This window comes from Halichoerus grypus, chromosome 8 (assembly GCF_964656455.1).
Source record: "Halichoerus grypus chromosome 8, mHalGry1.hap1.1, whole genome shotgun sequence".
NCBI lineage: Eukaryota > Metazoa > Chordata > Mammalia > Carnivora > Phocidae > Halichoerus > Halichoerus grypus.
Window position 1 is genome coordinate 25,532,949 of NC_135719.1, and position 24,724 is coordinate 25,557,672.

A 24,724-nucleotide genomic window follows, 5' to 3' on the forward strand; every position below is an offset into this window, starting at 1 on the left:
GAAGTGGTCCCCTGAGGATGAAGAATGGGGGTACAAAAAATAATTACAAGCATGGCAGCTGCTACAAGAGTTAAAATTTGCTAGCAGCTAAGTGACAAGTTGTGCATTATCTCCTGTAACACTCACAAAACCACTAAGAGATAGAGGACATTACTTAGCTGCAGATGATGAAACCGAAGGTCAGAGGGGCTCAGTCCTTTCTACCTTGGCTGAGGCTATGCAGCTCCTTCAGTATTTATCAAGAAAAATATGTGAACAGATGACCAACCAGCTATGACATCTATTCTTATGGAAAGGATCCCTTTGTACAGCCTGTTTCTAATTTCTCCTAAATTTGTTTTTTTTTGTTTTTGTTTTTGTTTTTAAAGATTTTATTTATTTCCTTGACAGAGAGAGACACAGCGAGAGAGGGAACACAAGCAGGGGGAGTGGGAGAGGGAGAAGCAGGCTTCCCGCCGAGCAGGGAGCCCGATGTGAGGCTCGATCCCAGGACCCTGAGATCATGACCCGAGCTGAAGGCAGACGCTCAACGACTGAGCCACCCAGGCGCCCTCTCCTAAATTTGTTTTTTACCCTTTAGGCATTTGTGAGTGTTCTCATGAACATGCCCCCCAACCCCCGTCCACAATGGGGCTGGAAGGAGCATGTCCTCCCTCATCTGCGTGTTCCTCAGCAATAACCCTGCAAAGCAGACAAGACCGGCATCATTTCAATGTTACAGGTGAGAAAATACAGGCTGTTAGGGGCTGAATTGTGTACTCTAACCTCAGCAACTTAGAGTACCACTGTGTTTGAAGAGAGGGTCTTTAAAGAGGTAATTAAGTGAAAATGACGTCATCAATAGGCTCTAATCCAACATAACTAGTGTTCTTATAAGCACGGGAGATTAGGACACAGACATGCACAGAGAGAAGACCGTGTGAGGACACAGGGAGAAGGTGGCCGTCTACAAACCAAGGAAAGGGGCCTTTGAGAAACCAACCCTACCAACACCTTGATCTTGGACTTCTGGCCTCCAGAACTGTAAGGAAATAAATGACTACTGTTTAAGCCACCCAGGGTGTGGTACTTTATTCTGGCAGCCCTAAGAGTCACACAGGTGTCAAGGGACTCTGCTGGGGTCACACCCAAGAAAGACAGAGTCAGGCTTCTAGCACTGTTCTTCCTTCTTTCCCCCGGAATAATACTTAAAATAGTGGTGTCTGTTTTTAGAGTTAATATTTTTATCTGTAAATAAACACTTAAAAGATTAAGATGAGAAACTCAAAGCAGCATGTTTAATTCCATTTATTGTGGGTTCTTCCAGTTGAGATGCAGAACAACATGGGAAACCATCACTACCACTGAAACAACAACAAAAAAAAACACTGCATAAACTATGAAATCATTTTTTTTTTTTTAATCCACTGGAGAGCCAAGGTCTTGATGAAGTTGAGAGGAGAACCAAATCTCAGAGGGACTGAGCCCTTCCTAAGTGAGCCAAGACCGGTAGCCACACGTATCCCCGCAGCACAGGTGGGATGAGGAGCTGAAGCAGCCGCAGACAGAGGACCTTGTAGAAGTGAGAAGGAACCAGCCAAATTCCTATCAACCATGTGAGCTGAAAGGATGGATTAGATCCGGAGGAGGGGTGCCCTGAATCTACTGCACCAGACTTTTACCAAGTATGGCAGCCTGCAGGAAATCAGGAGAAGGACAGAGAGCAGAATGATACCTCCACAGTGACGTGGGGACTGGGACCTAAGCTCTTCTGGTCCTGCCTCAACTGACATGTGAAACCAGTGAAGAACTGAAAGTAGTTAAAGTTGCAATCCAGATCAACCCACCTCAACTCCTGATTAAGCAGTAGAGTTGATCTCCTGAATCCGCTGCCGCTTTGTCACTACAAGAGAAGCCAGCTGAGAACAGGCTGTCAGAGAGAGAAACACTTGCCGCGAAGCCCAGCCTGGCTAAGCCTACCTGAGGTCCACCCTCCCGCTCTGCTCCTCAGTTCCATGAGCCCGGGACAGTGATGTTGAGTGGTTAGGCCGGTCTGATTTGTCATTTCCAACCAAAGGAATCTTAATGGACGTAAAACAGGAGTCCCAACCAATGATTTATTACTGATCATATATAAAATTGTTAGGCAAATTATTGCATAAATTGGCAATATGCAATTTCTGAAGAGTTATGGCATCTTCTAAATACTCACTAAAATTCACTTTATAACACTACAAATGAACCAAACAATACTACAAAATACTACAATGGTTTTTTTAAACAATCATAACAGAACTGAAAGGAGACATCAATGTCTTTGCAGATACCATTGTTGGATGGTGTATTCGTGTTTTAACGAGCACACCGAAACACTTTCGGATCCCTACCTTGACAGGGCCCTGTAGGAAGTTTTAATATTCTGCCATCTACCTCAACCATCCACATGTTACATCTACCACGATGGAGGAGACAGAGATTGAAACTGTTACTAAAGCCCATGAAAATGGGGAGATTCTAAACTGAATCCAAATGGAGAAATTAAAATAAGCACAGAAGACAGATAAAAAGTTTTGAAGTCAAGATTGAGAAACGTTTCAAAATATCCAAAGTACCATTTTCGCTGTTGAGAATAGCCCCCAAAACCTTTAAAAACTCATGTTGTGAGACCAAAAGAAAAGAACGAACAAAAGAGAAAGAAAAAAAGAAAGGCTCACAGACTCCGTATTTTTCATGCCAAGTTCCAATCTGGAGTGACACTTTATGAATCATTTTATAAGGTCCTAAAAATAAGAAGCAATAAAGGTAATAGGATCCTCTCTCTGGGAGCCCCAAAGACTGCTAGAAATGCAATTTCTTCCCTACGAGAAGGCAGTGGGTTCTTCCAGGTGGCCTTGTCCCTGTGTTAGTCCCTCTGTCCGCCTAGAGAACACGGTGGCTTACCAGAGTTCAACTCTCAGGTAAACTGAGTGCTTCATGGAGGAGGAAGAATTATCAGACTCCTTCTCACCTGCAAGAACCAGCCAGTTACTCCCAGGCCAGGTCCAAGGTTGGGGTAACACAAGATTCAAGACAAGGCACAATGACACCTAAGACAGCCATGTTCAGCCATAAAGAATATGTGCCCACAGGAAATCCTGGATGATTCATCTGATTCCTATTTCCAAGGAAGCCAAAAATATATCTTGCTGGTTTCCCAGTAAATTGATTTTCTCAATTTCTCAATGAAATTTCTAAATTCCCAGGAAGTCAACCCACACTCGATAGGACCTAACTGCTTTATCAGCTAAACCTATTAGAAGGCCCACTGTCCCTCTCAACACAGCAACAAAGTTTACGAGTATTTCACACAAAGCAAGAAGGACCGGAAGGAAATAGACACCTTTCTCCGGTGTCTGTGTTCCTACCCAGGACACAGCCCGAGTTGGCCCCACCTTATTAAGTACGCACATCGCCCTCGCACTGCAGAGCACAATGACATGAGACGTGGGGGCAGCGAAGGCGAGATGGTTTTTTAAGCAAATTCAGAGATTTCTTGCATGGCTGCTCTTATTTAAACTTCCTTTCTATCACTTCCTCCCCACCCAGGTTTTGTTCATTTCATTTCCTTCATTATAGGCTAAACATTCTATCAAAAGGGTGCCCTGAAACCAGCCTCAGGGAGAAAAATGCAAACCCGAGCACAATTTATCATGTTGTCAGCAATCCTGGGTATCGCGCATGCCCCTAAAGAGGATGGCAGCGGGTAATGAGACAAATATTCCATGATATCATCCACAAGCACCCTGGGTTTCTGATCCTGACTAGCAGTTGATGAGCGCCGGCTTGAATAGAGGGAAAAGTGAGACTAAAACATATTTGCCCTTGGACTTCATTGTGGGGCCCCTGCCTGGTGGTTCTCACCTGAAAAACCCACTTCCGATGGCCCACCGGTGCTATTACTCATGTTTAATACTCCTTAGCGCGGTGGTTCTCAGCACCAGCTGAACATTAGAACCACCTGGGGAGATTTTAAATCACCAGCTGCCCAGACTGTGCCCGAAACCAGTGAAAGCAGCTCTCCACGGGCAGGACCCAGGCATGAGAAGCCGTTAAGGTTCCCCAGGTGATGCCAAAGGACAACCAGCCCTGAGACCCCCCTGCCTCGGTATAATTCCCCTGCCTCTGAAACAATATATTCAGATTAGCAGAAAATGCATACAGATGTAGAATGACCAATAGTCACTTACTTTGAAAGCAGATTAAAAAAAAAAAAAAAAATGCTCCACCAAGACTGTCAGGGGGCTGACGTTTAAAATAAGATCTCAGCATCAGGCCCAAACACACAACCGACCAACTTCCCCAAGCCCCTGCTTCCGATTCAAGAGTGTGTTTTAGTTACTAATCATTTCATGCTGAGGTCCACTTTCCCCTACGTTTGTAAGGGTACAGGAAGGAGCAGAGCAAAACCCTCCTGTGTGGTAGCATTCTCTATCACTCAGAGCTCTCCTGGGGTTTCAGAGATGGCCTTGATTCAGCAAAATCGCCGCCGCTCTCTCCCTGCCGAATGCAGACCAGCTGAGGAGGGCAGCTACCTGGATAAGATCAGGTCTACAGGCAACAACTGAGCTGAGCTGCAACGCTTGTTCATATATCCCAAAGCTGTCCTAAAGGACAGTCATATCACTGATGTATTTCCAAGGTCGCTGGAATACCAAACAGAGACACTATATTTTTTTTATCCAAAGATAAGTCTTTAAAACTACAAAAGCACAACTCCCAAAGATGAGCCGTGGGGTCCCATGCCCTCCATCCAGGGAGGAAATGCCACCTGTGAGCAGCAGTCTTCATCAGGGGACGCTCCCAGGAAGACTGCTGGTGACACAGCAGTGGCCATTTCAGTGACCGTGATATGTTCTTAAACAGCTGACCGTGAATCCACAGGTTGCTCGAACAGAGGCACAGAATATAAGAACCGTGGGTTCTCACCCCAAGCTACTTAGTAGAATCACTTTTAAAAACACGGACACCCCAGTCGCACCCCAGACCAACTGGATCAGGATGCTGGGGGACAGGCCGGTGCCAGGTACTGAGTAAAGCAGTGGTTCCCACACCTTAGCATGCATCAGAAGCGCGAACCTGTGAAGCGACTGATTCCTGGACCCACCCCCCCAGTTTCTGATGCAGGAAGTCCAGGGCGGGGGGGGCCTGAGAACGTGCAGATGACAGGGTCCCAGGCCGCAGCACTGATGCCGCTGAGAATCATGGCTTCCGAGGCCCCCCCCAGGTGCAGCCAGGCCTGGGGACCCCCGCATTGAAGAGCCCGCTCTGGCCAGGGAGGGAGGGAATTCTCAGTCTAGCTCTGCCACCAACCTAGGGTTTGATAACAAATAAGCCATCAAGGTTTGGGGGACCTCAACTCGTTCCTGATCTATACAATCGAGGCACTGCATCAGTGAGATACTGGGTGCCTTCCCTCTTCAAAGGGCTGCTACACAGGAAATGCTAACGCTAATCCAGATAGAGGGGGAAAGGCGGTGGCCTTAGGGGAAATGAACACAACAGCTTCAAAATACAGGGGAAGGAAGCTTGTTGCTCACAGGACTTCAGTGCGCCTGGGGACGTGCAGTGGTGCCGAACGGCATGTGCTGTCCAGTGTGCGGTTTCCCAGACTCACCTGTTAGAACCTGGCAGAGCTGCCCAGGGACCTGGGCCTCGGTGGAGGGGCTGGGTGCCAAGGACCATTTGCGCCTGACCAGGTGCTCTTGTGTGCTGAGCGGGCCCTGGGAATTGTTGAGGGGCTGGATTAGCACCTGCTCCTGCCCAAGCTGGATGAGGCCAACCTGCCCAGAAAGAGGAAAAAGGGACGTGAGTCATCCTCGTTCACGCACACCCACGACCCCGACAACCCGAGGGCAGCAAGGCCACCTGGCTATGGCCTGGGCCTCAGGTCTGGGCTTTTGCTTTGCAGGGTGCTCTGATTCACCGAGCCCAGGAAGGAGCGTCTGTGGGACTTGAGACATCCCACGCCATGGCTATGTGGCGGGGGGGGGGGCACGGGGTCGGGGGTGCAGAGATATACACAACAGCACCCACTTCCCGGGTTCATTATTTTATTAGTAATAAAAAGAACTTTCTTTTAAAAATTATTTTTAAAATCATCCTCCAAAAGTCCACTTGAGGAGGCGATGCCAGAAGTGTTGGGGATGAATGACAATTACATACTTAATGGGGGAAAAAAAAATTGTATCTTATCCCTGGGGATATTAAGAATGAAAGGATGGACCCAGTCCTGTAGTGTTAATAGCTTTGTGACAGGGGATTTGTACATTTTTTCAGAACTTGTGGTGTTTAAGAGAAATCGACAGAGTAGCCAATGGATTAGATTTGTGATTCTAATTTAAAGTCCCTCATGGACTTAGATTCGTGATTTTAAAATCTTAGTAGGTTTAGAAGCAGTATTAGAATGTGTAAGAGAACTTAAGACTTCCCACGTTTATAAGACTCGCTTATTAGGTTTGTAGGAATCAATGATACACTTGCAAAGGGCTTCTTAGCCAACCAAAGAACTCGAAAAGGAAATTGACTACGTTACATCCCTCAATGCAGTTTTAAAGGTTTAAAAGTTGTTAATCACCAAATTTACAAGTGGCGCCAAATATTATCCAAAGCTCCCTTGAAAAGGATTGCAAAAAACCTCTGAGATAAAGGGGATTAAGAGTACACTTATCTAGATGAGCGTGGGCAAATGTATAGGATTGTTGAATCATATTGTACACCTGAAACTAATATAACACTGTTAATTATACTTCAATAAAAGTTTTAAAAACTTGCTAGATTAGAAATAGGATGTGACTTGTAAATTGAAGGAAAAATTTAGGAACTAGGATTTTTAATTTGCCACTTTAATAGAGTGAATATTAATTCTAAAATATATATATATGGTGCAGAGAACTCTTCCCATCCCTTGGAACCAATGCTGAGGCATGAAACCAATTTGTGCTCCTTCCCTGGGATACCTGCTGCTAGCTTCCCTTCTGAGGTGTCAACAAAGCAAGGTAAACCTCCCACAAGGAACCCCACTGGGCCCCAGGCTGGAGGAGGACCCGAGTTTGCAAAATGGGCTGTGCGGCCCACAGCGCTTCCTCCGGGTAGATGCCCAGGACCACCTTGGCTAAACAGAGTCCATAGATCAAGCAGATCAGTCTACGTCTGAAATGAGCATCATCTCTTCTCTCCCCACTGAGTCTCTTTTCTAAAGGCCGTGTCACACAGAAACAGTGCTTCTCAAACTCCAATGCACGTGCAAATCACCCAGACGTCTTGGGTAGACCCCGAGGATGTGCATTTCTAACTAGCCCCCATGTGACACCAATGCTGGTGGTCCGGGGCCCCCACTTTGAGAAGCACTGCTCTCCAGCACGGCAAGTCCTCTGGTCTCAAGGACAGAGCTCACTCAAGCCAAATGGTAGACCTCCTCTACATTCGGAAAGGATGCCCGGACACCAAGCCTCTCTGAAAGTAAACCAGATCAACTAATACGATCGCCTCCAACCTTGAGTCCCCAAAACACAGGGTGAGACCGTACTTACAGCTCCTAGCAGATTTCAAGGTTTCCATTTCATTAGAACTTCTGCCAAGAACAACTCAGAGATTTTACTGCCCAAATAAAACTGTCTTAAAGTGGCATTGCATGACCCGCAGGAAAGCACGGCTTTCTTCCTTCTCCTTTGAAGTTAGAACTTGAATTTGTTCACGAAGATACTTTAGGGAGACGGAAGAAGTGGAAGCAGAAGGTGGCTGTGGGGGTTACGCAGAGCTCCGCGGGCCTGTACCTAAAGAAAGCCTCAGTGCCAAACACACACCTCAGTAACCACGGCGAACACTTCCATGTGTCGAAATAAAGTTGGCACGTGGGGCATAGCACATGGGATGAGCCCCATGTGGAAGGAGCCCCGTGCTCCCCGGAGGATATGCTCAACTTGGACTCCTCCTAAAATGCTCTGGCTTTGGCAGGTCACAGACCCCCCCAGGTCTAGCACTTTCAAAGCCAGTTACCCCTTTGGTCTAGCGTTGGCCTTCACAAGCTACAGTGTAAAAGGCCAGGGAGCGGGTAACTCTCATGCAATGCAACAGAGAGGCATGGCATGCACGTGCACACACCCCAGCCACAAGCAGAAGCAGCCCCTTTGCTTTGGCAGGTCTTGCTTGCAGGGACCCACATGCTGGTTTCCACCCCTTCACGGAGAACAACGGTAACACTGGTAAGATGATTACGTGGACTGGAAGACCGTACCCTACCTGGCAGCTACTTACCCTCCTGGGACCCGGCTTGCAAGCAGACATGGCCAGGACTAGCACCCAGGAGCGAGGGGGCCCGGCACAGCCCCCACCCTGGGAAGCCAGCGCAAGGGACTTTGCCCCGCCCCTCCCCCAGTCCCAGGCTGTCACAGGCTCCCTGACATCTCTTCATGCTCATCTTGTCATCACATTGCCAATGATACAATGTGCTGTTGAAAAGTACCATTTGTAACCCCCCCCCCACACACACACACAGAGGTGCCATCTAGCCCCAGGGAAAACACTTGACAGCCCTCCTTATCTTTCCCCGACTTCCCCTCTTCCTACCCCCTTCCTCCCAAAAACATCCCCCTCCCCTGGCACTCGTGCAGTCCCACCGCCCACTGCCTTATGGGCCATTTATCACAACCTGAGAGTTTGTTCCTTTGAGACAGGATCACAATTAGCCCTCATTGTTTCCCATTATCTGCCACGTGATAGTTACTCAAGAAAATGCGAGTGGAGTAGAAGAGAATGGATTGGATTGGACTGGAATGGACAGGACTAGCCCTGCCTTTCTTCAGTCCCCCTTACTCACAGGCTCTCATCCCTGGCTACAAAGAAGAGCCATCTGGGGGAACTCCTGATGCCCAGGCCCCAGGCTCTCGTTGGTGGGCCCCATCTCCGGAGTTCCTGATCCCGTCTGTCTGGGTGGGCCTGAGAGCCTGAATTCCTAACAGGTTCCCAGGTGCTGCTGCTGGCTTGGGACCACATTTTGAGGATCACCGGCCTCGAGGCAACGGGGAACATTTCTGGCCGTTGACTGGGGGTTCCCTGGTCATAGCAGTGTGGGAGGTACTGGAGGAGGAGGGCATATGGAAGCACGAGGTGACGAGCCTCGAGCCTCGGGTTGTGGAAGCGGGAAGGAAGACGTCTGTGCAAGAGAGATTCTGAAGGAAGAGCTAACCGTCTTTGTGGCTGACTCTAGTGATCAGAACGGGGGGGAGCTGGTGGTGACGGGTCCATGTTACAGGGGGGAGGCTGGCTTTGGGAAGAAGACCAAGAATCTGTTTAGGCACCTGGTGTTTGCAGAGGCAGCAGCTGGACTTTGCAGGGGGTTGTTGTGGTATTGGTATAGAACTGGTATTAAGAGCTCGCCAGGAGATCTCAAAGAGCAGCCCAGGTTGAGAACCATGGTGCTAGCTTTTAGCTAGGTGCCGGAGACGCTGGGCACCTCCTGCCTTGAGTTAGAGGTCTGGAGATAGCCTGGATTTGAACTGGACCTTCCTGACCCTGGGGCTCTAGGCCCTGCCCCCGCTTCCAGCCCCCAGCTGCCCTGTGGCCCCAGAAGCTGGGCGGGGCTGCACGGATTTGCATTCATCCTCTGGTCACCACCCGTGCTGAGAAGTGAGACATGGGGATGTCCTTCCAAGGCACGGCGTCCATAAGCCTGAGGTCGCAGGAGACGAAAGGGGCCTGCAGACTTCATCTGAAGACGTACAGCTATGAAGGAAGGCCTGTGGCAGACAGAACTGGAGGCCCTGAGGCTGCTTGGTTTGAAAGGATGCAGTAATCCTCCCCGAAGTGGTGCTCTTAAAAGAGATATCTGAAGTTTCCTAAGATGTGGTATCCTACCAAAGCAATATGTGTCCAATAAAATGCATCAGTTATCACCTGATAGTGTAACAGTTCTGAGTGGTTCCTTTGCGATTCTCTTTGTTCTGGGTGCTGGCTTTGAAGGGTTTCTGTACTGCGTTAGGAGAGCGTTATAAATCAGCTAGCGTTAACTCCAGCCCAGGCTCCGAAGCACGACGAGCCCTCCTGGCCACGTGGAAAATGCATGAGGGACGTACTGACTTTTATCACCTCCGGACATCAGCACAACTTCTCAGCAGAATGGAGAAAATGCTTTTAAGATAATGTTAAAAATATACATATATATATATACATATATATATATCTGTCTTACAGATGCTCCGGAACTGAAGAACACACCTGTCGGGAGGGGAGGACACCGCGTGACTGCCTGCCTTGCTGTCCTATAAAGACCTCACTGGAATTTCAGGGCCCGGGGAGCCCCTTCTTCAGGAGGCTGTGGCTCCTTGGTTAACTGGCGTGGGTCTTAAGTGGCCTTCTCCCTGTCTATGGGTTAGCGTGGGTGGTTTGAGAGGATGGAGCAAATGGGGTTGTTAGTTTGCTTCCTGCGTGAGCAAGTCTGCTTCCAAGAAGCAAAAACAATCCTGTGACTGCAGGCCTTTCTGCAGCTGCCTCCACCTTTCTGGGCGGGCCTCAGCGGAGCTCCTGCGGAAGGAACATGCCCGACCCCACACGGGCAAGATGGGCTTCCCAGCCTCCGCATCGAGTCCCACTGTCCCTGCCCTGGAGTGCCATCCAGAAACCCCCTGCAAAGTCCAGCTGCTGCCTCTGCAAACACCAGGTGCCTAAACAGATTCTTGGTCTTCTTCCCAAAGCCAGCCTCCCCTCTGTAACATGGACCCGTCACCACCAGCTCCCCCCCGTTCTGATCACTAGAGTCAGCCACAAAGACGGCCAGCTCTTCCTTCAGAATCTCTCTTGCACAGACGTCTTCCTTCCCGCTTCCACAACCCGAGGCTCGAGGCTCGTCACCTCGTGCTTCCATATGCCCTCCTCCTCCAGTACCTCCCACACTGCTATGACCAGGGAACCCCCAGTCAATGGCCAGAAATGTTCCCCGTTGCCTCGAGGCCGGTGATCCTCAAAATGTGGTCCCAAGCCAGCAGCAGCACCTGGGAACCTGTTAGGAATTCAAGCTCTCAGGCCCACCCAGACAGACGGGATCAGGAACTCCGGAGATGGGGCCCACCAACGAGAGTAAGGAATCCTCCAGGGAATAAAGTTGAGAACCACTCTACGATAAATTCTAAATGCCTTAGGTTGGTACGCAGGATCTGGCCTCACCTAATCCACACGCTTGTCTGTTCAGTTCCTCTCCTACCATCTCCTAAAACAACCACCTCCACCCCCATCCCCATCACACGGCCACCTCGTGGGCCCCTGATCTAGAGAAGAACCTGGCTTTGGAGGCTCTACCATCACTCCTTCCTCTTAGAACTTGAGGCACACCCCCTTCCGCTCTAATCCTTCTCCCTGAAGACCCCACCCCACCCCAGAGCCACCCCTGCTCTACCCCTCAGCCACCCTGTAGGCTCCAGTGTACCTTCCTTCCTGTGCGAACCTGGACTGCCTTCTGAGACAGGGCCCACATTGTATTCCTCTTTGAGCCTTGCTGCGAACCCACCAGAGTGTCCTACACAGGGCAGGTGTGTGATAATGATCTGTTCATTTAGTCGACAGTGTTGACTGATTGGTTGATTTATAACTGGAAAAGTCTGGGCCCCGGAGGGCAACAGAAGAAACGTGTTTTTAATGCCTTATTGTGCCAGGCTCGCCCTAAATGATTTCACAGACTTTATCTTACTTCATTCTATCAACAGCCTCACAAGGCTGATGTTATTTACCCCTCCTGGGGCTGCACACGGGACGATTCAGAGGAGATGGCTCACCTAGGATCACAGCCCCAAACGCCCGTGCAGCCTCATTTCCTAAAGAATGAGAACGTGACCGTGCATCTGCGCGCAGACGCGTGCACAGGGAAAGGATCAGCAGTGACCATGCGTGGCTCCCTCCGACATACCGGCTGCAAAACCATCCCCTGTTGCACGCGTCCAAACCCAGGCAGCTGCAGCATTTCAAAGCTCAGGAAATAAGCCCCAAGAATGCAATCAGTCTAAGACGTCTTTGGTTTATCATCCCATCTTGCACTTTTTTCTTTTTTTTATGATGTTGCCAACTACATAAAAGTTCAGATGCGGAAATCTAGTTACAGACCGTAGGTGGGACGCTGGGGAGAGTCGCATGGCCGCCATGATGCCCATGAGCGTGGGGGGGGGGGGGCGGGCAGAAAGTCACTGTGAGGCCACATGAACGTCCTTCGAGAGGAAGGGGTGTGACACCTCAGAATTCTCCCATCCATCCAAGTTCTCCCCTTCAAATCCTCCACGCCTCCAAACTTCACACTGTCTTTTCCCTACTTTCCCTAATGTCCTTAACGTCCACTCAACTATTTCTTTTTATGAGGCTTTAAAAATGTGTGTGCATTTCCCAAATACATTTACGTTGTACACGAGGAGTTCTTCGGTAATATTAAGGGATGACTCTCGTAAGACTCTGTGCCTTCGCCACATCTGTACCAATATGACGGTGTAGGACGCCGCAGTTTGGTCTACACGCTCCCTTCCAAATGTTCTCCATAACGTACAATTTTTGCCGCAGTGGATTTCTGTCTGTATGCAATCAAGGGATGCTGTATCAAAAAGCTAGGCGATTTTATAATCAATCAAAAGAGAGTTTGATAATCCTAAAGGAAGAGACAGCAACCTCCCAAACCTGCCCCCTTCATCAGAGGAGTCATGGAAAAAAAGCAGGCTGCCCTCTTGATTATGGAGTCCCCCAAAACTCTTCCAAGCCACCTGCTCACTAACTGACCCCAGCCCCACTCTGTTCCTATCAGTCTACCCCCATGGAACAGAGATGAGCATTCTCGCAAAGCTCCTGAGTAGACCACAAATGATGTGCTACCAAAATGGCCCCCTGTGCTTCAGTCGAGCTGACCAGCCAGAGCCAGGTTCGGGTGGGCCATCAGGTCAACCCCAGGGGCCAACCAGGATGAGAGAGACTCCAAGCAAGGATCCCATAGAGTGTGGCTGTGACTCCTGGGAAAGCATGCCAGGAACATCCCTGACCTTCTCTCTCTCTCTCTGGGGTGGCCTGGCAAATGGGTATGGCTTCTTAAAGTTCCACGGCCCAGAGCTCCCGGGTGCCTGTCGGATCTCAACATTTCTCTCATTGCACACCCCGGGCAGGCCACGGCCTCAGCCCAGAAGGGAGGGACAGAGTCAGGTGGGTGGACCCTCCTGACCTTACATTCATTAAGGAAGAACGGCCACTGCTCAGCCGACCAAACCTGCTGGCAGGGGCCTCCCCCGCTCTCTGTCCTCATGTGTGGGGATGGAAAACAGCCCCTTCAGTTCACTCATTTCAGACTTCTTCAGACACTGACATCCATTCTATCCCTTAAAGTTCCCTCTCTGCTGCCCGCTCGGGTGAAGTTTAACCTGATTCCAATTCTGCTGGCCTTCCACGAGCTGGCCCCATTCACAGGAGGCAGCTGATCCAAACTTGCATAAATTCTCTGGGGGTGGAAATACCTGCCTCACATACCCAAAGTTCATTGCTTTGAAATTATACGGTTATAGAAGCTCTTCCAAAGACTTAGGTAATGTCTAAGGACTCCCTGAAACGTAAATAAAATGAAGAAGCATAAACAGAAAACAATACTTGTACCTAGAAGAGCCAAGAAGTGCAGCTTGCATAACTTTTCCAAGATAAGAGAGGGAGAACACCACAGGCCCACGCCTCTGCCCACAGTCAAAAGCAGAAGAGGCTAAATGGAACATGAGATTTACGCTTCATGCCCCATAAACAAGTAATGATCTACTCTAACTATGCATCTGCTTTAAACAGATACCAAACATCTCTGGAGACCGCAGAGACGCCACACAACAGGGAACAGAGCCCGCATTCCCCTGCACCAAACACTCTCTGCTAAACCCTTCAGGAGATGTTTGATGCATCAGGATTTAATTGCTACTCAACGTCGGAATAAAGTTTTATTGAATATAGCCACGTCCATCTGTTTATTTACTGTCTACGGCTAAAAGGACAGTGTGGACTTAACCATGACGGAGACCATATGGCCCACAAGGCCTAAAATGCTTACTATCTGGTCCTTTCCAGAAGACGTTTGCCAACCCCGGGCTCTACGTGATCTTTAGATCCAAGGTGGCTTGGGAATGCTCCCGCCTGCGGACATCAAAACTCTCCTAGTTGCTATCGGTCCTCTCCCACACCTTGCGGTTGAGCCTGTCCTGACACACAACACACCTGCCCCATTCCACTTCCCGGCGCTTCCACCTCAGTCAACAGCGACTGACACATTATCAACCCCCTGAACCGTCTCGAGCACGTCTGAGAACCAAAATCAAAGTGAGGTAGGAGTGCCCTGCAAACTTGGCTATAGCCTGAGCTCCTGCTGCTCTCCTTTCCTGACATGCCTCTGGGCTACCTTGCGACCAAGAGGTCCCCTCCCAGTCACCACGCGGTCTCCTCCTTCCTGCCTTCGGCCCTTCCTCTGCAGAGGGCACTTAGGAAGAAGGGTCCGACGGCTAGCTCACATGAACAGGATGAACACGGCAGACTAAACACCAGAAGTGTCTGCTCCGGCAGGAATCTTAGAATCTCAAGTCCTCAAGGTCGGCCCGCAGCCGGCGCCCGCTGAACAGACTCTTGGCGGGGTTCCTTTATCTACAGCACAGCGCCCCCACATGGTACTGAAGGGAAGCACAGTCTTCTCGAACACAGGGGGACTGAAGTGAACCCTCGCCCCGCTCACAGCCCGGATGCCATCTGTGAGAGGGCCCGGCGTTCAACTCGGTGAGGATGTGGAATCAATGTTATCCAGACTTCCACCCTCAGCTCCTTACAGATAGCTCCTCGCTGGAAACTTTACACCGAGAAGTATAAACTCTGACCTCTAGAGAAACTCACCAAACCGCAGCAAATGGGATTCAGATGTTTCCACGTACAGTACAGTGATGTGACCTAGACTTTAAACACTTTGGCAAAAACAGGAAAAATGATGTGGGCCTTCCAGTCCCTCCCAGAACATGATACAGCCTTGACCCGAGTCCTACGGTGATCTGAGCCTTTCTCACTCCTCCTTAAGCCTCCTCACCCGCAGCCCACATTCTCTGCCCCTGTTCCACATTAGCTCCTAACAGGCTGCCTCCACGGTCCATTTTCCTTGTTTAACCGAAGACGCCAATTTCTCCCAGTAGATCACAGTCTGATCAGGACTCAGAACCCGCCTGCAAGGAGAACTAGTGAAAGCCAATCCTAGGAAATTACCCCCCCCTCCCCCACTCCCGGAGTTCCTCTACAGAGCTGGGAGGAAAGCAGAAGTCTTACATAAAGACTTGGACCCCCAGGCTCTCTGGATCTGCTGCAGATTCTCTAAGACTGGTTGCATACTGTGTGGGTAAGGGCTAGAGAATTCTAGACGGTGGAGCAAGATAAGGCGGAGGCTGGAGAAGCAGTTTTCTTCTGCCAGGGAAGAACAGACACAAAAGAGTATCAGAAACCGCTTCCCCAGAGGCCAATCAGGACAAAATACAGAAACAACTCCGGCGTCTCATGCTCTGAGCCGATACCAGGCTTTGTTAGGGGCAGCCCATCCGCCAGCCATGCGCGCTTCTAGGGGGCATGATGGAGAAGCTGAGAAGCATGTGGCTGGGCACCAGCGTACAGGGATCAAGTGTGAGCACAAGCAGGGCAGACGTGCACCAGAACAGCCCCCTGCCCCTATGAGTGCTGTTACAGGTGCTTCTAATGCAGCCGGGCAGGGTCCCCGGGGTGGGGTAGCTACTGCCCCAGCAAGGGAGCTTCTGGGGACAGGAACAGGGTCTTATCACCAACGTAAGCACCCCCCAGGCCTGGCTGAGCATGGCTGCCAGACACACACCTGCTCGTGGTATAAGGGAAGAAGGGTATGAACACCCCCTCTCTTGGTTCTCACGGTTCAACTGAGAAGGTTAGCGGCCTGTCAGGGGACCCCATCAAACTGTCCTTTTCCGGGTACAGAAAGACTCGAGAGGACAGAAGGGAAGTGAATGCTCACTACGCTACCCCCACATCCAAGAACAGATGATACACACACCTATAGGTGTTCCCCGTGACACGCACACATACACACCTGTGCAGGTGCAAATAAATATGGGTGAAGCGCGCCTCTCGGTCTAGGGGCCCGACAGGTTTCGCCCCCGCCGGACCTGGGCTCCCCTGGGCGGCTGCTGCGTATCCCCCTATGCAACCCCGGAACGGCACAGTCCCCGTGTACTGCAGAGGTTCGGTACAGCCGGGGGAAGGCACTGGACAATCAGATGCTTCCACTCTCCCCTCTTTGCTCAGAGACCCTCTGGAAGGTCGGGGCGGGAAGAGGGGAGGTTCCCTGCGGACGGCGGGAGAGCACCCCTGGAAGCTGAACTTCCCGCCCAGGCGCCGCCACCCCCAGCCCAACCTGCCCCGGGGACCACCCCCGGCGCCGCGACAGATCGACGGGCAGACCCGGAGGGGGCGCGCGCAGTACCAGGCCGCCGCCGGCGCCGCAGGCGCTGATTGAGACGAGGGAACCCGGGTGGCCGAGCACGCGGCCCGAGTAGAAGCACAGCTCGGCGGGCCGTCCGCGGCGCCCGGCCGCGCCCGCCTCCTCCACCTCGAAGCCGCGGGACAGGAAGCGCAGGTCGTGGCGAAGCTGCAGGTACAGGTCGCGCCCGAAGGCCGGCAGGTGCAGCAGCAGGGCGCGCTCGCCCGGCCGCACGCGCGGGGCGGCGGGGGGCGCGCGGGGGCGCCGGCGCTTTCGGGGCCCGGGGGCGCCGGGCAGCGGCGGCAGGTGCACGTCGTCGGGACGCACCCGCCGCGGCAGCACCACCTCCACGTCGGCCGCCGCGTCGCCGACAGCTGCGGGGAGAGAGGAGACGCGTCAGCGCGGCGGGGCCCGCCCGGCCGCCCTCCCTCCGGCCGCCCGCCGCGCACGGGGTCCAGCGCTGGGCACGCCGCGCCAGCGCGGGGACAGCGCGGCCCCGAGCGGGCGCTCCCCTCCTTTCCCTCGCCGCGGCACCTCCGTGCCGGCCAGCGCCTCCGCCCGGGCCCCGCGCCACCCGGGGAAGGGCTCCAGCGCGGCCGCCCGAGCACCTCCGGGGACGGCGGCGCGGCATCGGCGCCCGGAGACCCGGCGGCGGCGCGGCCGCCCGGGAGCCTCCTGGAGCCCGGTCGTCCGGCCGCGGCCCGCACCCCCTCGGCCCCGAGCGCTGTCAGCGGTCCGCCGCCGGACCCGGGCCGCGCAGGCAGGCGGGAGCCGCCAGGACGCCTCGGGAGGGCAGGAGGAAGGTGGCCGCGAGAGGCACGGGCGAGGAAGGGGCGGTGGGCGAGGGAGCGCTACCTGTGCCCGGGTCCAGTCCCCAAACCAGCAGCAGCAGCAAGGGCAGGACGAGAGGAGGCAGCAGGGCGCCGTCACACATGGTACTGGGGAGGAGCAGCCCCCCGGACGGTCGCGGCGGAGCAGGAGCGCGCGAGGCGGCGGCGCCAGCCGGAGTGAAGCCCTCCAGCCTTTGGAAAAAGTAATTAGCGCTGCGGACAAACCCAACGTGGTAAATCCCAAGCCCCGCCTTCTCCTCGGAAAACAGGAGGCGATTGGGCTCTCGCTTTCCCCTGCCCCGCCTCCCCCTCCCCCATTGGCTAGGACGGGTCTAAACCAGGGTGCGTAGTTAGGTTGTAAGCACTTTCTTACACGTGGTTTCTGGGCAGTGGCGGGGATGGGACACCAGGTGGCGCCAGAGAGCCCCTGGAGCTGCGCTCTCCAGGAGGACCTGGGAGGACACCTGACAGGTCTTCAGAGTTTGTCGTCCTTGTCACAATCCTCTCTGACCCTGCTGCCCAGCATCCCCAAAAGATAGGCCAGAAATCGTCCTGGACAACCGGTTTCATCCATAAAAGCATATTCTCTCTGCATCTAGAGTAAAACTAGTTTGGGTTGTTTGTGGCTGGACACTTTCTGGCACACCTGAGTTTGCACCTGATGGCTACGTACAATGCGGGAGTGTTTAGCCAAAGCCTTCGCACCTCCTGTCGTCTTTATCCTCACAGAAGCCAGGAGTACAGGCATGATCACACCCTCTTACAGATTGAGAAACTGAGGGAGAGAGAGCTGAAGGAGCTTGCTAATTACCCGGTGAGTTTCTGTCAAAACAGGAGCTAGAATTCCTGGTCCTGACTTCTAGCCTGGTGCTGCTTACCACGAACAGCAAGCAAGAGGCTTCAAGAGCAGGCAGGTGTTTTTTGGGGGGGCGGGGTGCTAGGAAACTTGCACAAAGTGGCAAAGTCTGGACTTCCAGTTGAGTTCATGCTTTTCCCACCAGAATATAACTGAAATTTGCAAGAAAGGTGATCCCTTCAGCTTGTGAGGAGCATCTTGTAGAAAACAAAACAAAACAGAATTAACTGAAGCATAACCATTCTCAGGTCTCTCCCCCTCCCTTCCTTGTCCTGTTTTCTGTTTCTATTTTATCAAAGCAGAGAGGTTGCCATACTCCTACTGGACTCTGCTTGGGGCTTTCAGAATCTAAAATGTATCACGGGATTCCGTGTCATCAGAAGGAATCCAGAGGTGAAAACTGTCCAACTTCCATGACATTTCATTAACCCTGGGAGTGGACTGCATCACTGGTTCTCAATAAAGCCCACCACTTTTACTACAGCAAACTTGCTGCTTGATGGATCCTCCAGGGAGTGGCTGATGGAATCCTTTTCTGCTCTGTCTATCCCTGCCCTCCACAGGGGCTGGCCACTGCCGGGCACTCAGCAGTCCATCCCCTACTCCAGGGGAAGCCACTTGCTGCTAGGTACCACGCACATCCACACGCGTCCAAAAAAGGCTTGGCGCTTTTTCCCTCCCCCTTGACAGCAGCGTCAGCCAACTGCTGATGGCACAAGAAATCATGGGGAGTTTTTGGTGCAGCTTTGTAGCAAAAGAGCCACCTCACAGACCTGTCCCCTGAAAGCCAGGGAGCAGCCACCACTCTGCTTTGCAAGAACAATTACTTCTGCCACTGGAAGTAGTCCTTGTCAACCTATCAGATGATGCTCCAATGCATGAGTCCATAGGAGCATGCAAACTAAAGCACCAGCAAGATACTGTCTCATCCGCCAGGCTGTCCAAAACTAAAGAGCTGGGAAATATCAAGAATTGGAGAGGACATTCTCCTGCCCCTGGGTGGGAGTGTAAATTGGCACGGCCGCTTTGAAGAACAATCGGGCAAACTGTAGTCAAATCTAAAATGTACACAACTCTGGGATTCCATGTCTCGTTAACTACCACCAAGAAACACTGGTGCACGTTTAAGAATGTTCACCACAGCGCCTTCTTAAGAGCAGACCTATTGAAAACCTGAATGTCCATCATTAGATAAATGGCTGCTAGAACACAAGGCATCGGTTTAAGCTCATATTTATAACACCGTGGAGAGAACTCCAAGACTGGTTATCATATATTTAAAAAAAAAAATCAAGTTGTGGAAGAATGCACATGAATGATAACACTTCCGTAAATATACACAGTATTAAATCATTTGTATGGTAAAATCCCAGGGAAAAGTCTGGAAGGATACACACTGAACTTTTTTAAGGTTTGGTGTTCTTTTTATATTAAATTGCATGAAAAGATGCCATTCAGGGTCCAGGCAGGATAATTGCTATCATTCAAGGTATTTCAAGCAGGGGAATTTAACATGGAGAATTGAGTACAAAAGTGAGGAAGAGTTAAAAAGGGGAAATTCAGTGATTATATGCTGCCCCCGCCCCTGCCCCTGTGGTGCATTCCAGCCCCAGGGGCCTCTGCTTCCTGCTGCACCACTGACCACACCATCACGGTTGGTTCTGGATCTACCAGATGCATGAACTAGACCGGGGCTCCGTGCCCATTGCCACACCAGCAACTTCCAGCACCTGTTGCACTGGATACTTATCTCTGTTCCTTGCCATCTGATCTCCTGCCAGGGCCTCTTTTTGGCAGAATCTAACAGGAAGCCAAAGAAATGTAGGGGAGACATGTCAGGGAGTCACAGCATGTAGGTTGCAGACTTTCAGTCTCAATGATGAAAAGCAGCCCTTAGAAGTGAGCATGTGGAGCTGAGAGACAGACCCCCTAAAGGTCTCAATCTGGCCTAGATGAGTCTGAATTCCCTCTGCCCTTCACCATTGAGTTCATCAGTCACCATTAAAGGTTTCAGCCTCCCTTCCAAAATGATCTAGTGTTTCAATACAATCCCTTTCAAAATTCCATTGGCATTTTGCACAGAAATAGCAAAAACCCAAAATTCATATGGAAACACAAAAGACCCCAAAGAACCAAAGCAATGTTGAGAAAGAAGAACAAAGATGGAGGTATCCCACTGCCTGGTTTCAAGCTATATTACAAAGCTATAGCGATCAGAACAGTAGGGTACTGGCATTAAAACAGACACATAGACCAATGGAACAGAATCAAAAGCCCAGAAATAAACCCAGGTGTATATGGTCAACTAATATTTGACAAGGCAACCCAGAATACTCAAGGAGAAAGGACAGTCTCTCTGATAAATGGTGATAGGAAAACTGGATATTCGCATGCAAAAGAATGAAATGAGACCCCTATCTTACACCACTCACAGAAATCAACTTGAGTTGGATTAAAGACTTAAATGTAAAACTTGAAACCATAAAACTCATAGAAGAAAGCACAGGAAACAGCTCCTTGGCATTGTTCTCGGCATTGATGTTTTTGGATGACACCAAAAACACAAGGAACAAAAACCAAGAATCAACAAGTGGGACTACATCAAATCTAAAAGCTGCTTCTGCACAGCAAAAGCAACCTTCAACAAAATGGAAAGGCAACTCCAGAATGGGAGAAAATATCTGCAAACCATATATCTAAGAAGGGGGTGATATCCAAAATATATAGGGAAATCCTACAACTTAATAAAAAATAGGGGCACCTGGGTGGCTCAGTTGATTAAGCAACTGCCTTCGGCTCAGGTCATGATCCTGGAGTCCCGGGATCGAGTCCCGCATCGGGCTCCCTGCTCAGCGGGGAGTCTGCTTCTCCCTCTGACCCTCCCCCCTCTCATGCTTTCTCTATCTCATTCTCTCTCTCTCAAATAAATAAATAAAATCTTAAAAAAAAAACAACTTAATAAAAAATAATAATCTGGGGCGCCTGGGTGGCTCAGTAGGTTAAGTGTCTGACTCTTGATTTTGGCTCAGGTCATGATCTCCGGGTCATGAGATTGAACCCCGCATCAAGTTCCACGCTCAGCACGGAGTCAGCTTGGGATTCTCTCCCTCTCTCTCTACACCACCCCCCACTGCTTGTGCATGTGTCCTATCTCTCTCTCAGTCTCTCTCAAATAAATAAATAAAATCTTTAAAAATAATAATAATAATCCAACTTAAAAATGGGCAAAGGGGGGCACCTGGGTGGCTCAGTCGTTAAGCGTCTGCCTTCGGCTCAGGTCGCGGTCCCAGGGTCCTGGGATCGAGCCCCGCATCAGGCTCCCTGCTCAGCGGGAAGCCTGCTTCTCCCTCTCCCACTCCCCCTGCTTGTGTGCCCTCTCTCGCTGTGCCTCTCTCTCTGTAAAAATAAATAAAATCTTGAAAAAAAAATGGGCAAAGGGCCCAAATAGATATTGTTCCAAAGAAGACATACAAATGGCCAACAGGTGCATGAAAAGATGCTCAACATCACTCATCATCAGGGAAAAGCAAAGCAGAACCGAAGATACCACCTCACACCCGTTAGGATAGCTATTATCAAAAGGACAAGAGATCACAAACGTTGGCAAGGATGTGGAGAAAGGGGAGCCCCCATGCACTGTTGGAGGGAGTGTAAACTGGGTCAGCCACTAAGGAGAACAGTGTGTGGGTTCTTCAAAAACTTTAAAATAGAACTACCCTACAATCCAGCAATTCCATTTCCACGGAGACATCTGAAAGAAGACATGACACCAGGTGAAATAAGTCAGTCACAAAAAGACAAATACTATACAATTCCACATATATGAGGTACCTAGAATAGTCAAATTCATAGACACACAAGGTAGAATGGTGATTCCCATGGGCCAGGGAAGGGGAAATGAGAGGTGGTTTAACGTGTATCAAGTTTCCATTTGGAAAGATGAAAAAGTTCTGGAGATGGAGAGTGGTGATGGTTGCACAACAGTGTGAATGTACTTAATGCCGCTGAACTATACACTGAAAATGGCTAAAATGGTAAGTTTTATGTTATGTGTATTTTCCCACAATAAAGGAATGCCTAAAAAAAAAAAAGAAATTGGCTATGGTCTCAATTCATCTTAACACACACAAATAGCCTTGTCTTAATTTTGTGGAAGGGCGGGGCTTAATCCCATTTCATGGATGGAGCAGAGGGCTCAGGGTGAGGTTAAAACAAGACCAGTGAGCAGACAAAAACCCTACAGTTGGCAGTGATGATCTGAATGGGACGTAAGGGAAGCCATGCTCCGGGTCTGGGGGTCGAAACAATTTGTTGTGCTCATAGTTGACAAAACTCAACTTTTCAGCCTATCCACTTGTTTTTTGTGAACAGCTCTATTCTGGTGGGCAGTGGTCTTTTCTGATCATTTTGTCCAGCAATGGACCCCCAGCAGGTCGGGTATATTGCGTCTCTTGGCCTCTCTCTTCCAACGCTTCACAGCGGACGCTTGGGTTTGGATGTTGGTGGCCATCAGAGACCATCACTGTTATTGTGAGTGAAAGCAAGACAGACTCCTCCAGGACCCACCATTTCAAAGCCCATACTTAGAAATAGAGGGCCCGAGACCCAGACTGTGCAGAGCATAAAGAGACCTGTAGGCATTGAAGGCAAACATGATCCTCTTGAATTTTCCACTCAGGGCTTTCTTGAGCTGGTAATTGGTGAATCCAGAGGCCAAGACTCATGTGCAAATTTGATCTGTTTGTAGGTGGAAGGATGCCCCTGTACCCTAAAGATCAGTAGGCATTGGTGGGCTGTTGAGAGAGGGTGAGTGAGGGGATTCCACACCAAAGCCTCCTCGTTGAGACTCAATTCACTTGGCTCTCCAGGTGAGGAGCCCTCCTTCTTGGCCACCCATGAGATGCCACATCCTCTCCAGCAGGGGGCGTCCAGCATCAGTCTTGTCTTCCTAAGCCAGAATTGGTGTGAAATGCAGCCATCCCTGCTCCAAAGGCAAGGTTTTTCTGATTTATATTTCACCCTTTCCCTGGTGAGCCTGGATTCTGGCCTGAAATGCAGCTGCTTGGCCAGCATCCTAGTCCTCTGAGTGAATCTTGCTCACCTCTCCCTGTGGGGTCTGCACGCTCCTCCCTGTACCTCCCTGGACCACAGGGTGCTGGCCACATTTGCTTCACCAGGAATGGGTGCTCTTGCCACAAGAGACCATACCTACCTGACTCCGGGAATGGCCCCTGTCTGGAAATTCCTGCTGTGCCCCATTCCTGCTCACCCAAACAGGCCTTCGGGGCAATAATGCAGAACAAGACCAAGTTCCTACTAATTTGAAAAGTGATTTTTTTTTTTTTAAGTCTAGCTATTATTGTTCAATCAAGGTTGCTACTGGCCATCCCCATCCCCAATATCTTGGCTCTACCCACACCCCAGGTTGTGCCCATGTGGTCTCAGCCTGCCCAGAGCTGAGTGTCCACCAAAGCCTTCATTGTTGAAAAGACAACTCTATCTTCATGTCCTTCTGAAGGTCACCAGAGGCCCCCTCTGAGTAGGAGGCAGCACTTGCAGCCCCCATGTGTCTGAATTAGCAGGATGAGGGCCTTTACTCTCTGACATGAGCACAGGGCTTCATCACAACTAATTCCTCTCCCCAGAGAACGAGAGAGAAAAGCAGCATATTTTCTGTTGTTCTGTAATACACCTTTCTCAGCATTTGCCCCTTGAGGGACCAGAGAGGTTCTCTCCCAGTTCTTCCTCCGCTCAAGGAAAGCAGCTTGTCCGAAATGCGAGGCTAAAATGTGATGCCAGTACAGGATGGGAAACAGAAGTGACCCAAATTTATATGTGATTTTGGTAAATACAAATGATGATGGTTCGGATTGGTGTGGTGATGATAGAGTACTCAACAGGTGACAGCGCTCCGCAAACTCAGACAAAACCTAAGTTGGATTCTGTGATGGTTTTAAAATACACCTGACCCTTGAACAACACGGGTTTGAACTGTGCAGATCCACTTATGTGCAGATTTTTTTATATATATAAATACACTACAATACTCTATATGTATTTTTTCCTCCTTATGACTTTCTTATTAACAATTTCTTTTCTCGGGCTTACTTTATAGTAAGAATACATACAACATGCAAAATATGTGTTGATTGACTGCTTATGTTATCGATCAGGCTTCTGGTCAACAGTAGGCTATTAGTAGTTAGGTTTTGGGGGAGTCAAAAGTTACATGCAGATGTTCAACTTACACAGGGGTCAGCACCTCTAACCCTCATGTTGTTCACGGGTCAACTGTATACCTGCTAATTACGACCCTCTTCCCTCCCACGGGTGGAACCTAACTCCCCCCCTCGAAAGTGTGCTACACTCACTGACTTGCTTCTAACAAACAGAATGTATGGCGAGTGATGGAGTGAGGCTTTGTGATTACTGGGGCTAGGTCATAAAAAGAATACACTCTCTGCCTGTTGTTCTCTCTCTCTCTCTCTCTCTCTCGTTCTTTCTCTCTCTCACTCTCTTTCATCACTTACTTTGGTGGAAACCAGCGACTAGGTCATGAGG

The 24,724-nt window shown here is 50.4% G+C and overlaps 1 protein-coding gene across 5 annotated transcripts in view; it reads right to left on the reverse strand.

Annotated features, from left to right (window-relative positions):
• ADAMTS17 (ADAM metallopeptidase with thrombospondin type 1 motif 17) overlaps positions 1-17,494 on the reverse strand; it is a 348,978-nt gene extending 331,484 nt beyond the window's left edge. For all 5 annotated transcript variants that reach the window (XM_078078954.1, XM_078078952.1, XM_078078953.1 and 2 more), the window contains exons 1-3: positions 17,333-17,494; positions 16,481-16,851; positions 5,633-5,798 (exon numbers count right to left, since the gene is read on the reverse strand). In XM_078078954.1, coding sequence (XP_077935080.1) covers positions 5,633-5,798; positions 16,481-16,851; positions 17,333-17,411 — 616 coding nt within the window. In that variant the 5' untranslated portion in view covers positions 17,412-17,494. The remainder of the gene's footprint in view (positions 1-5,632; positions 5,799-16,480; positions 16,852-17,332) is intronic.
• Between the last annotated feature and the right edge of the window lie 7,230 nt (positions 17,495-24,724).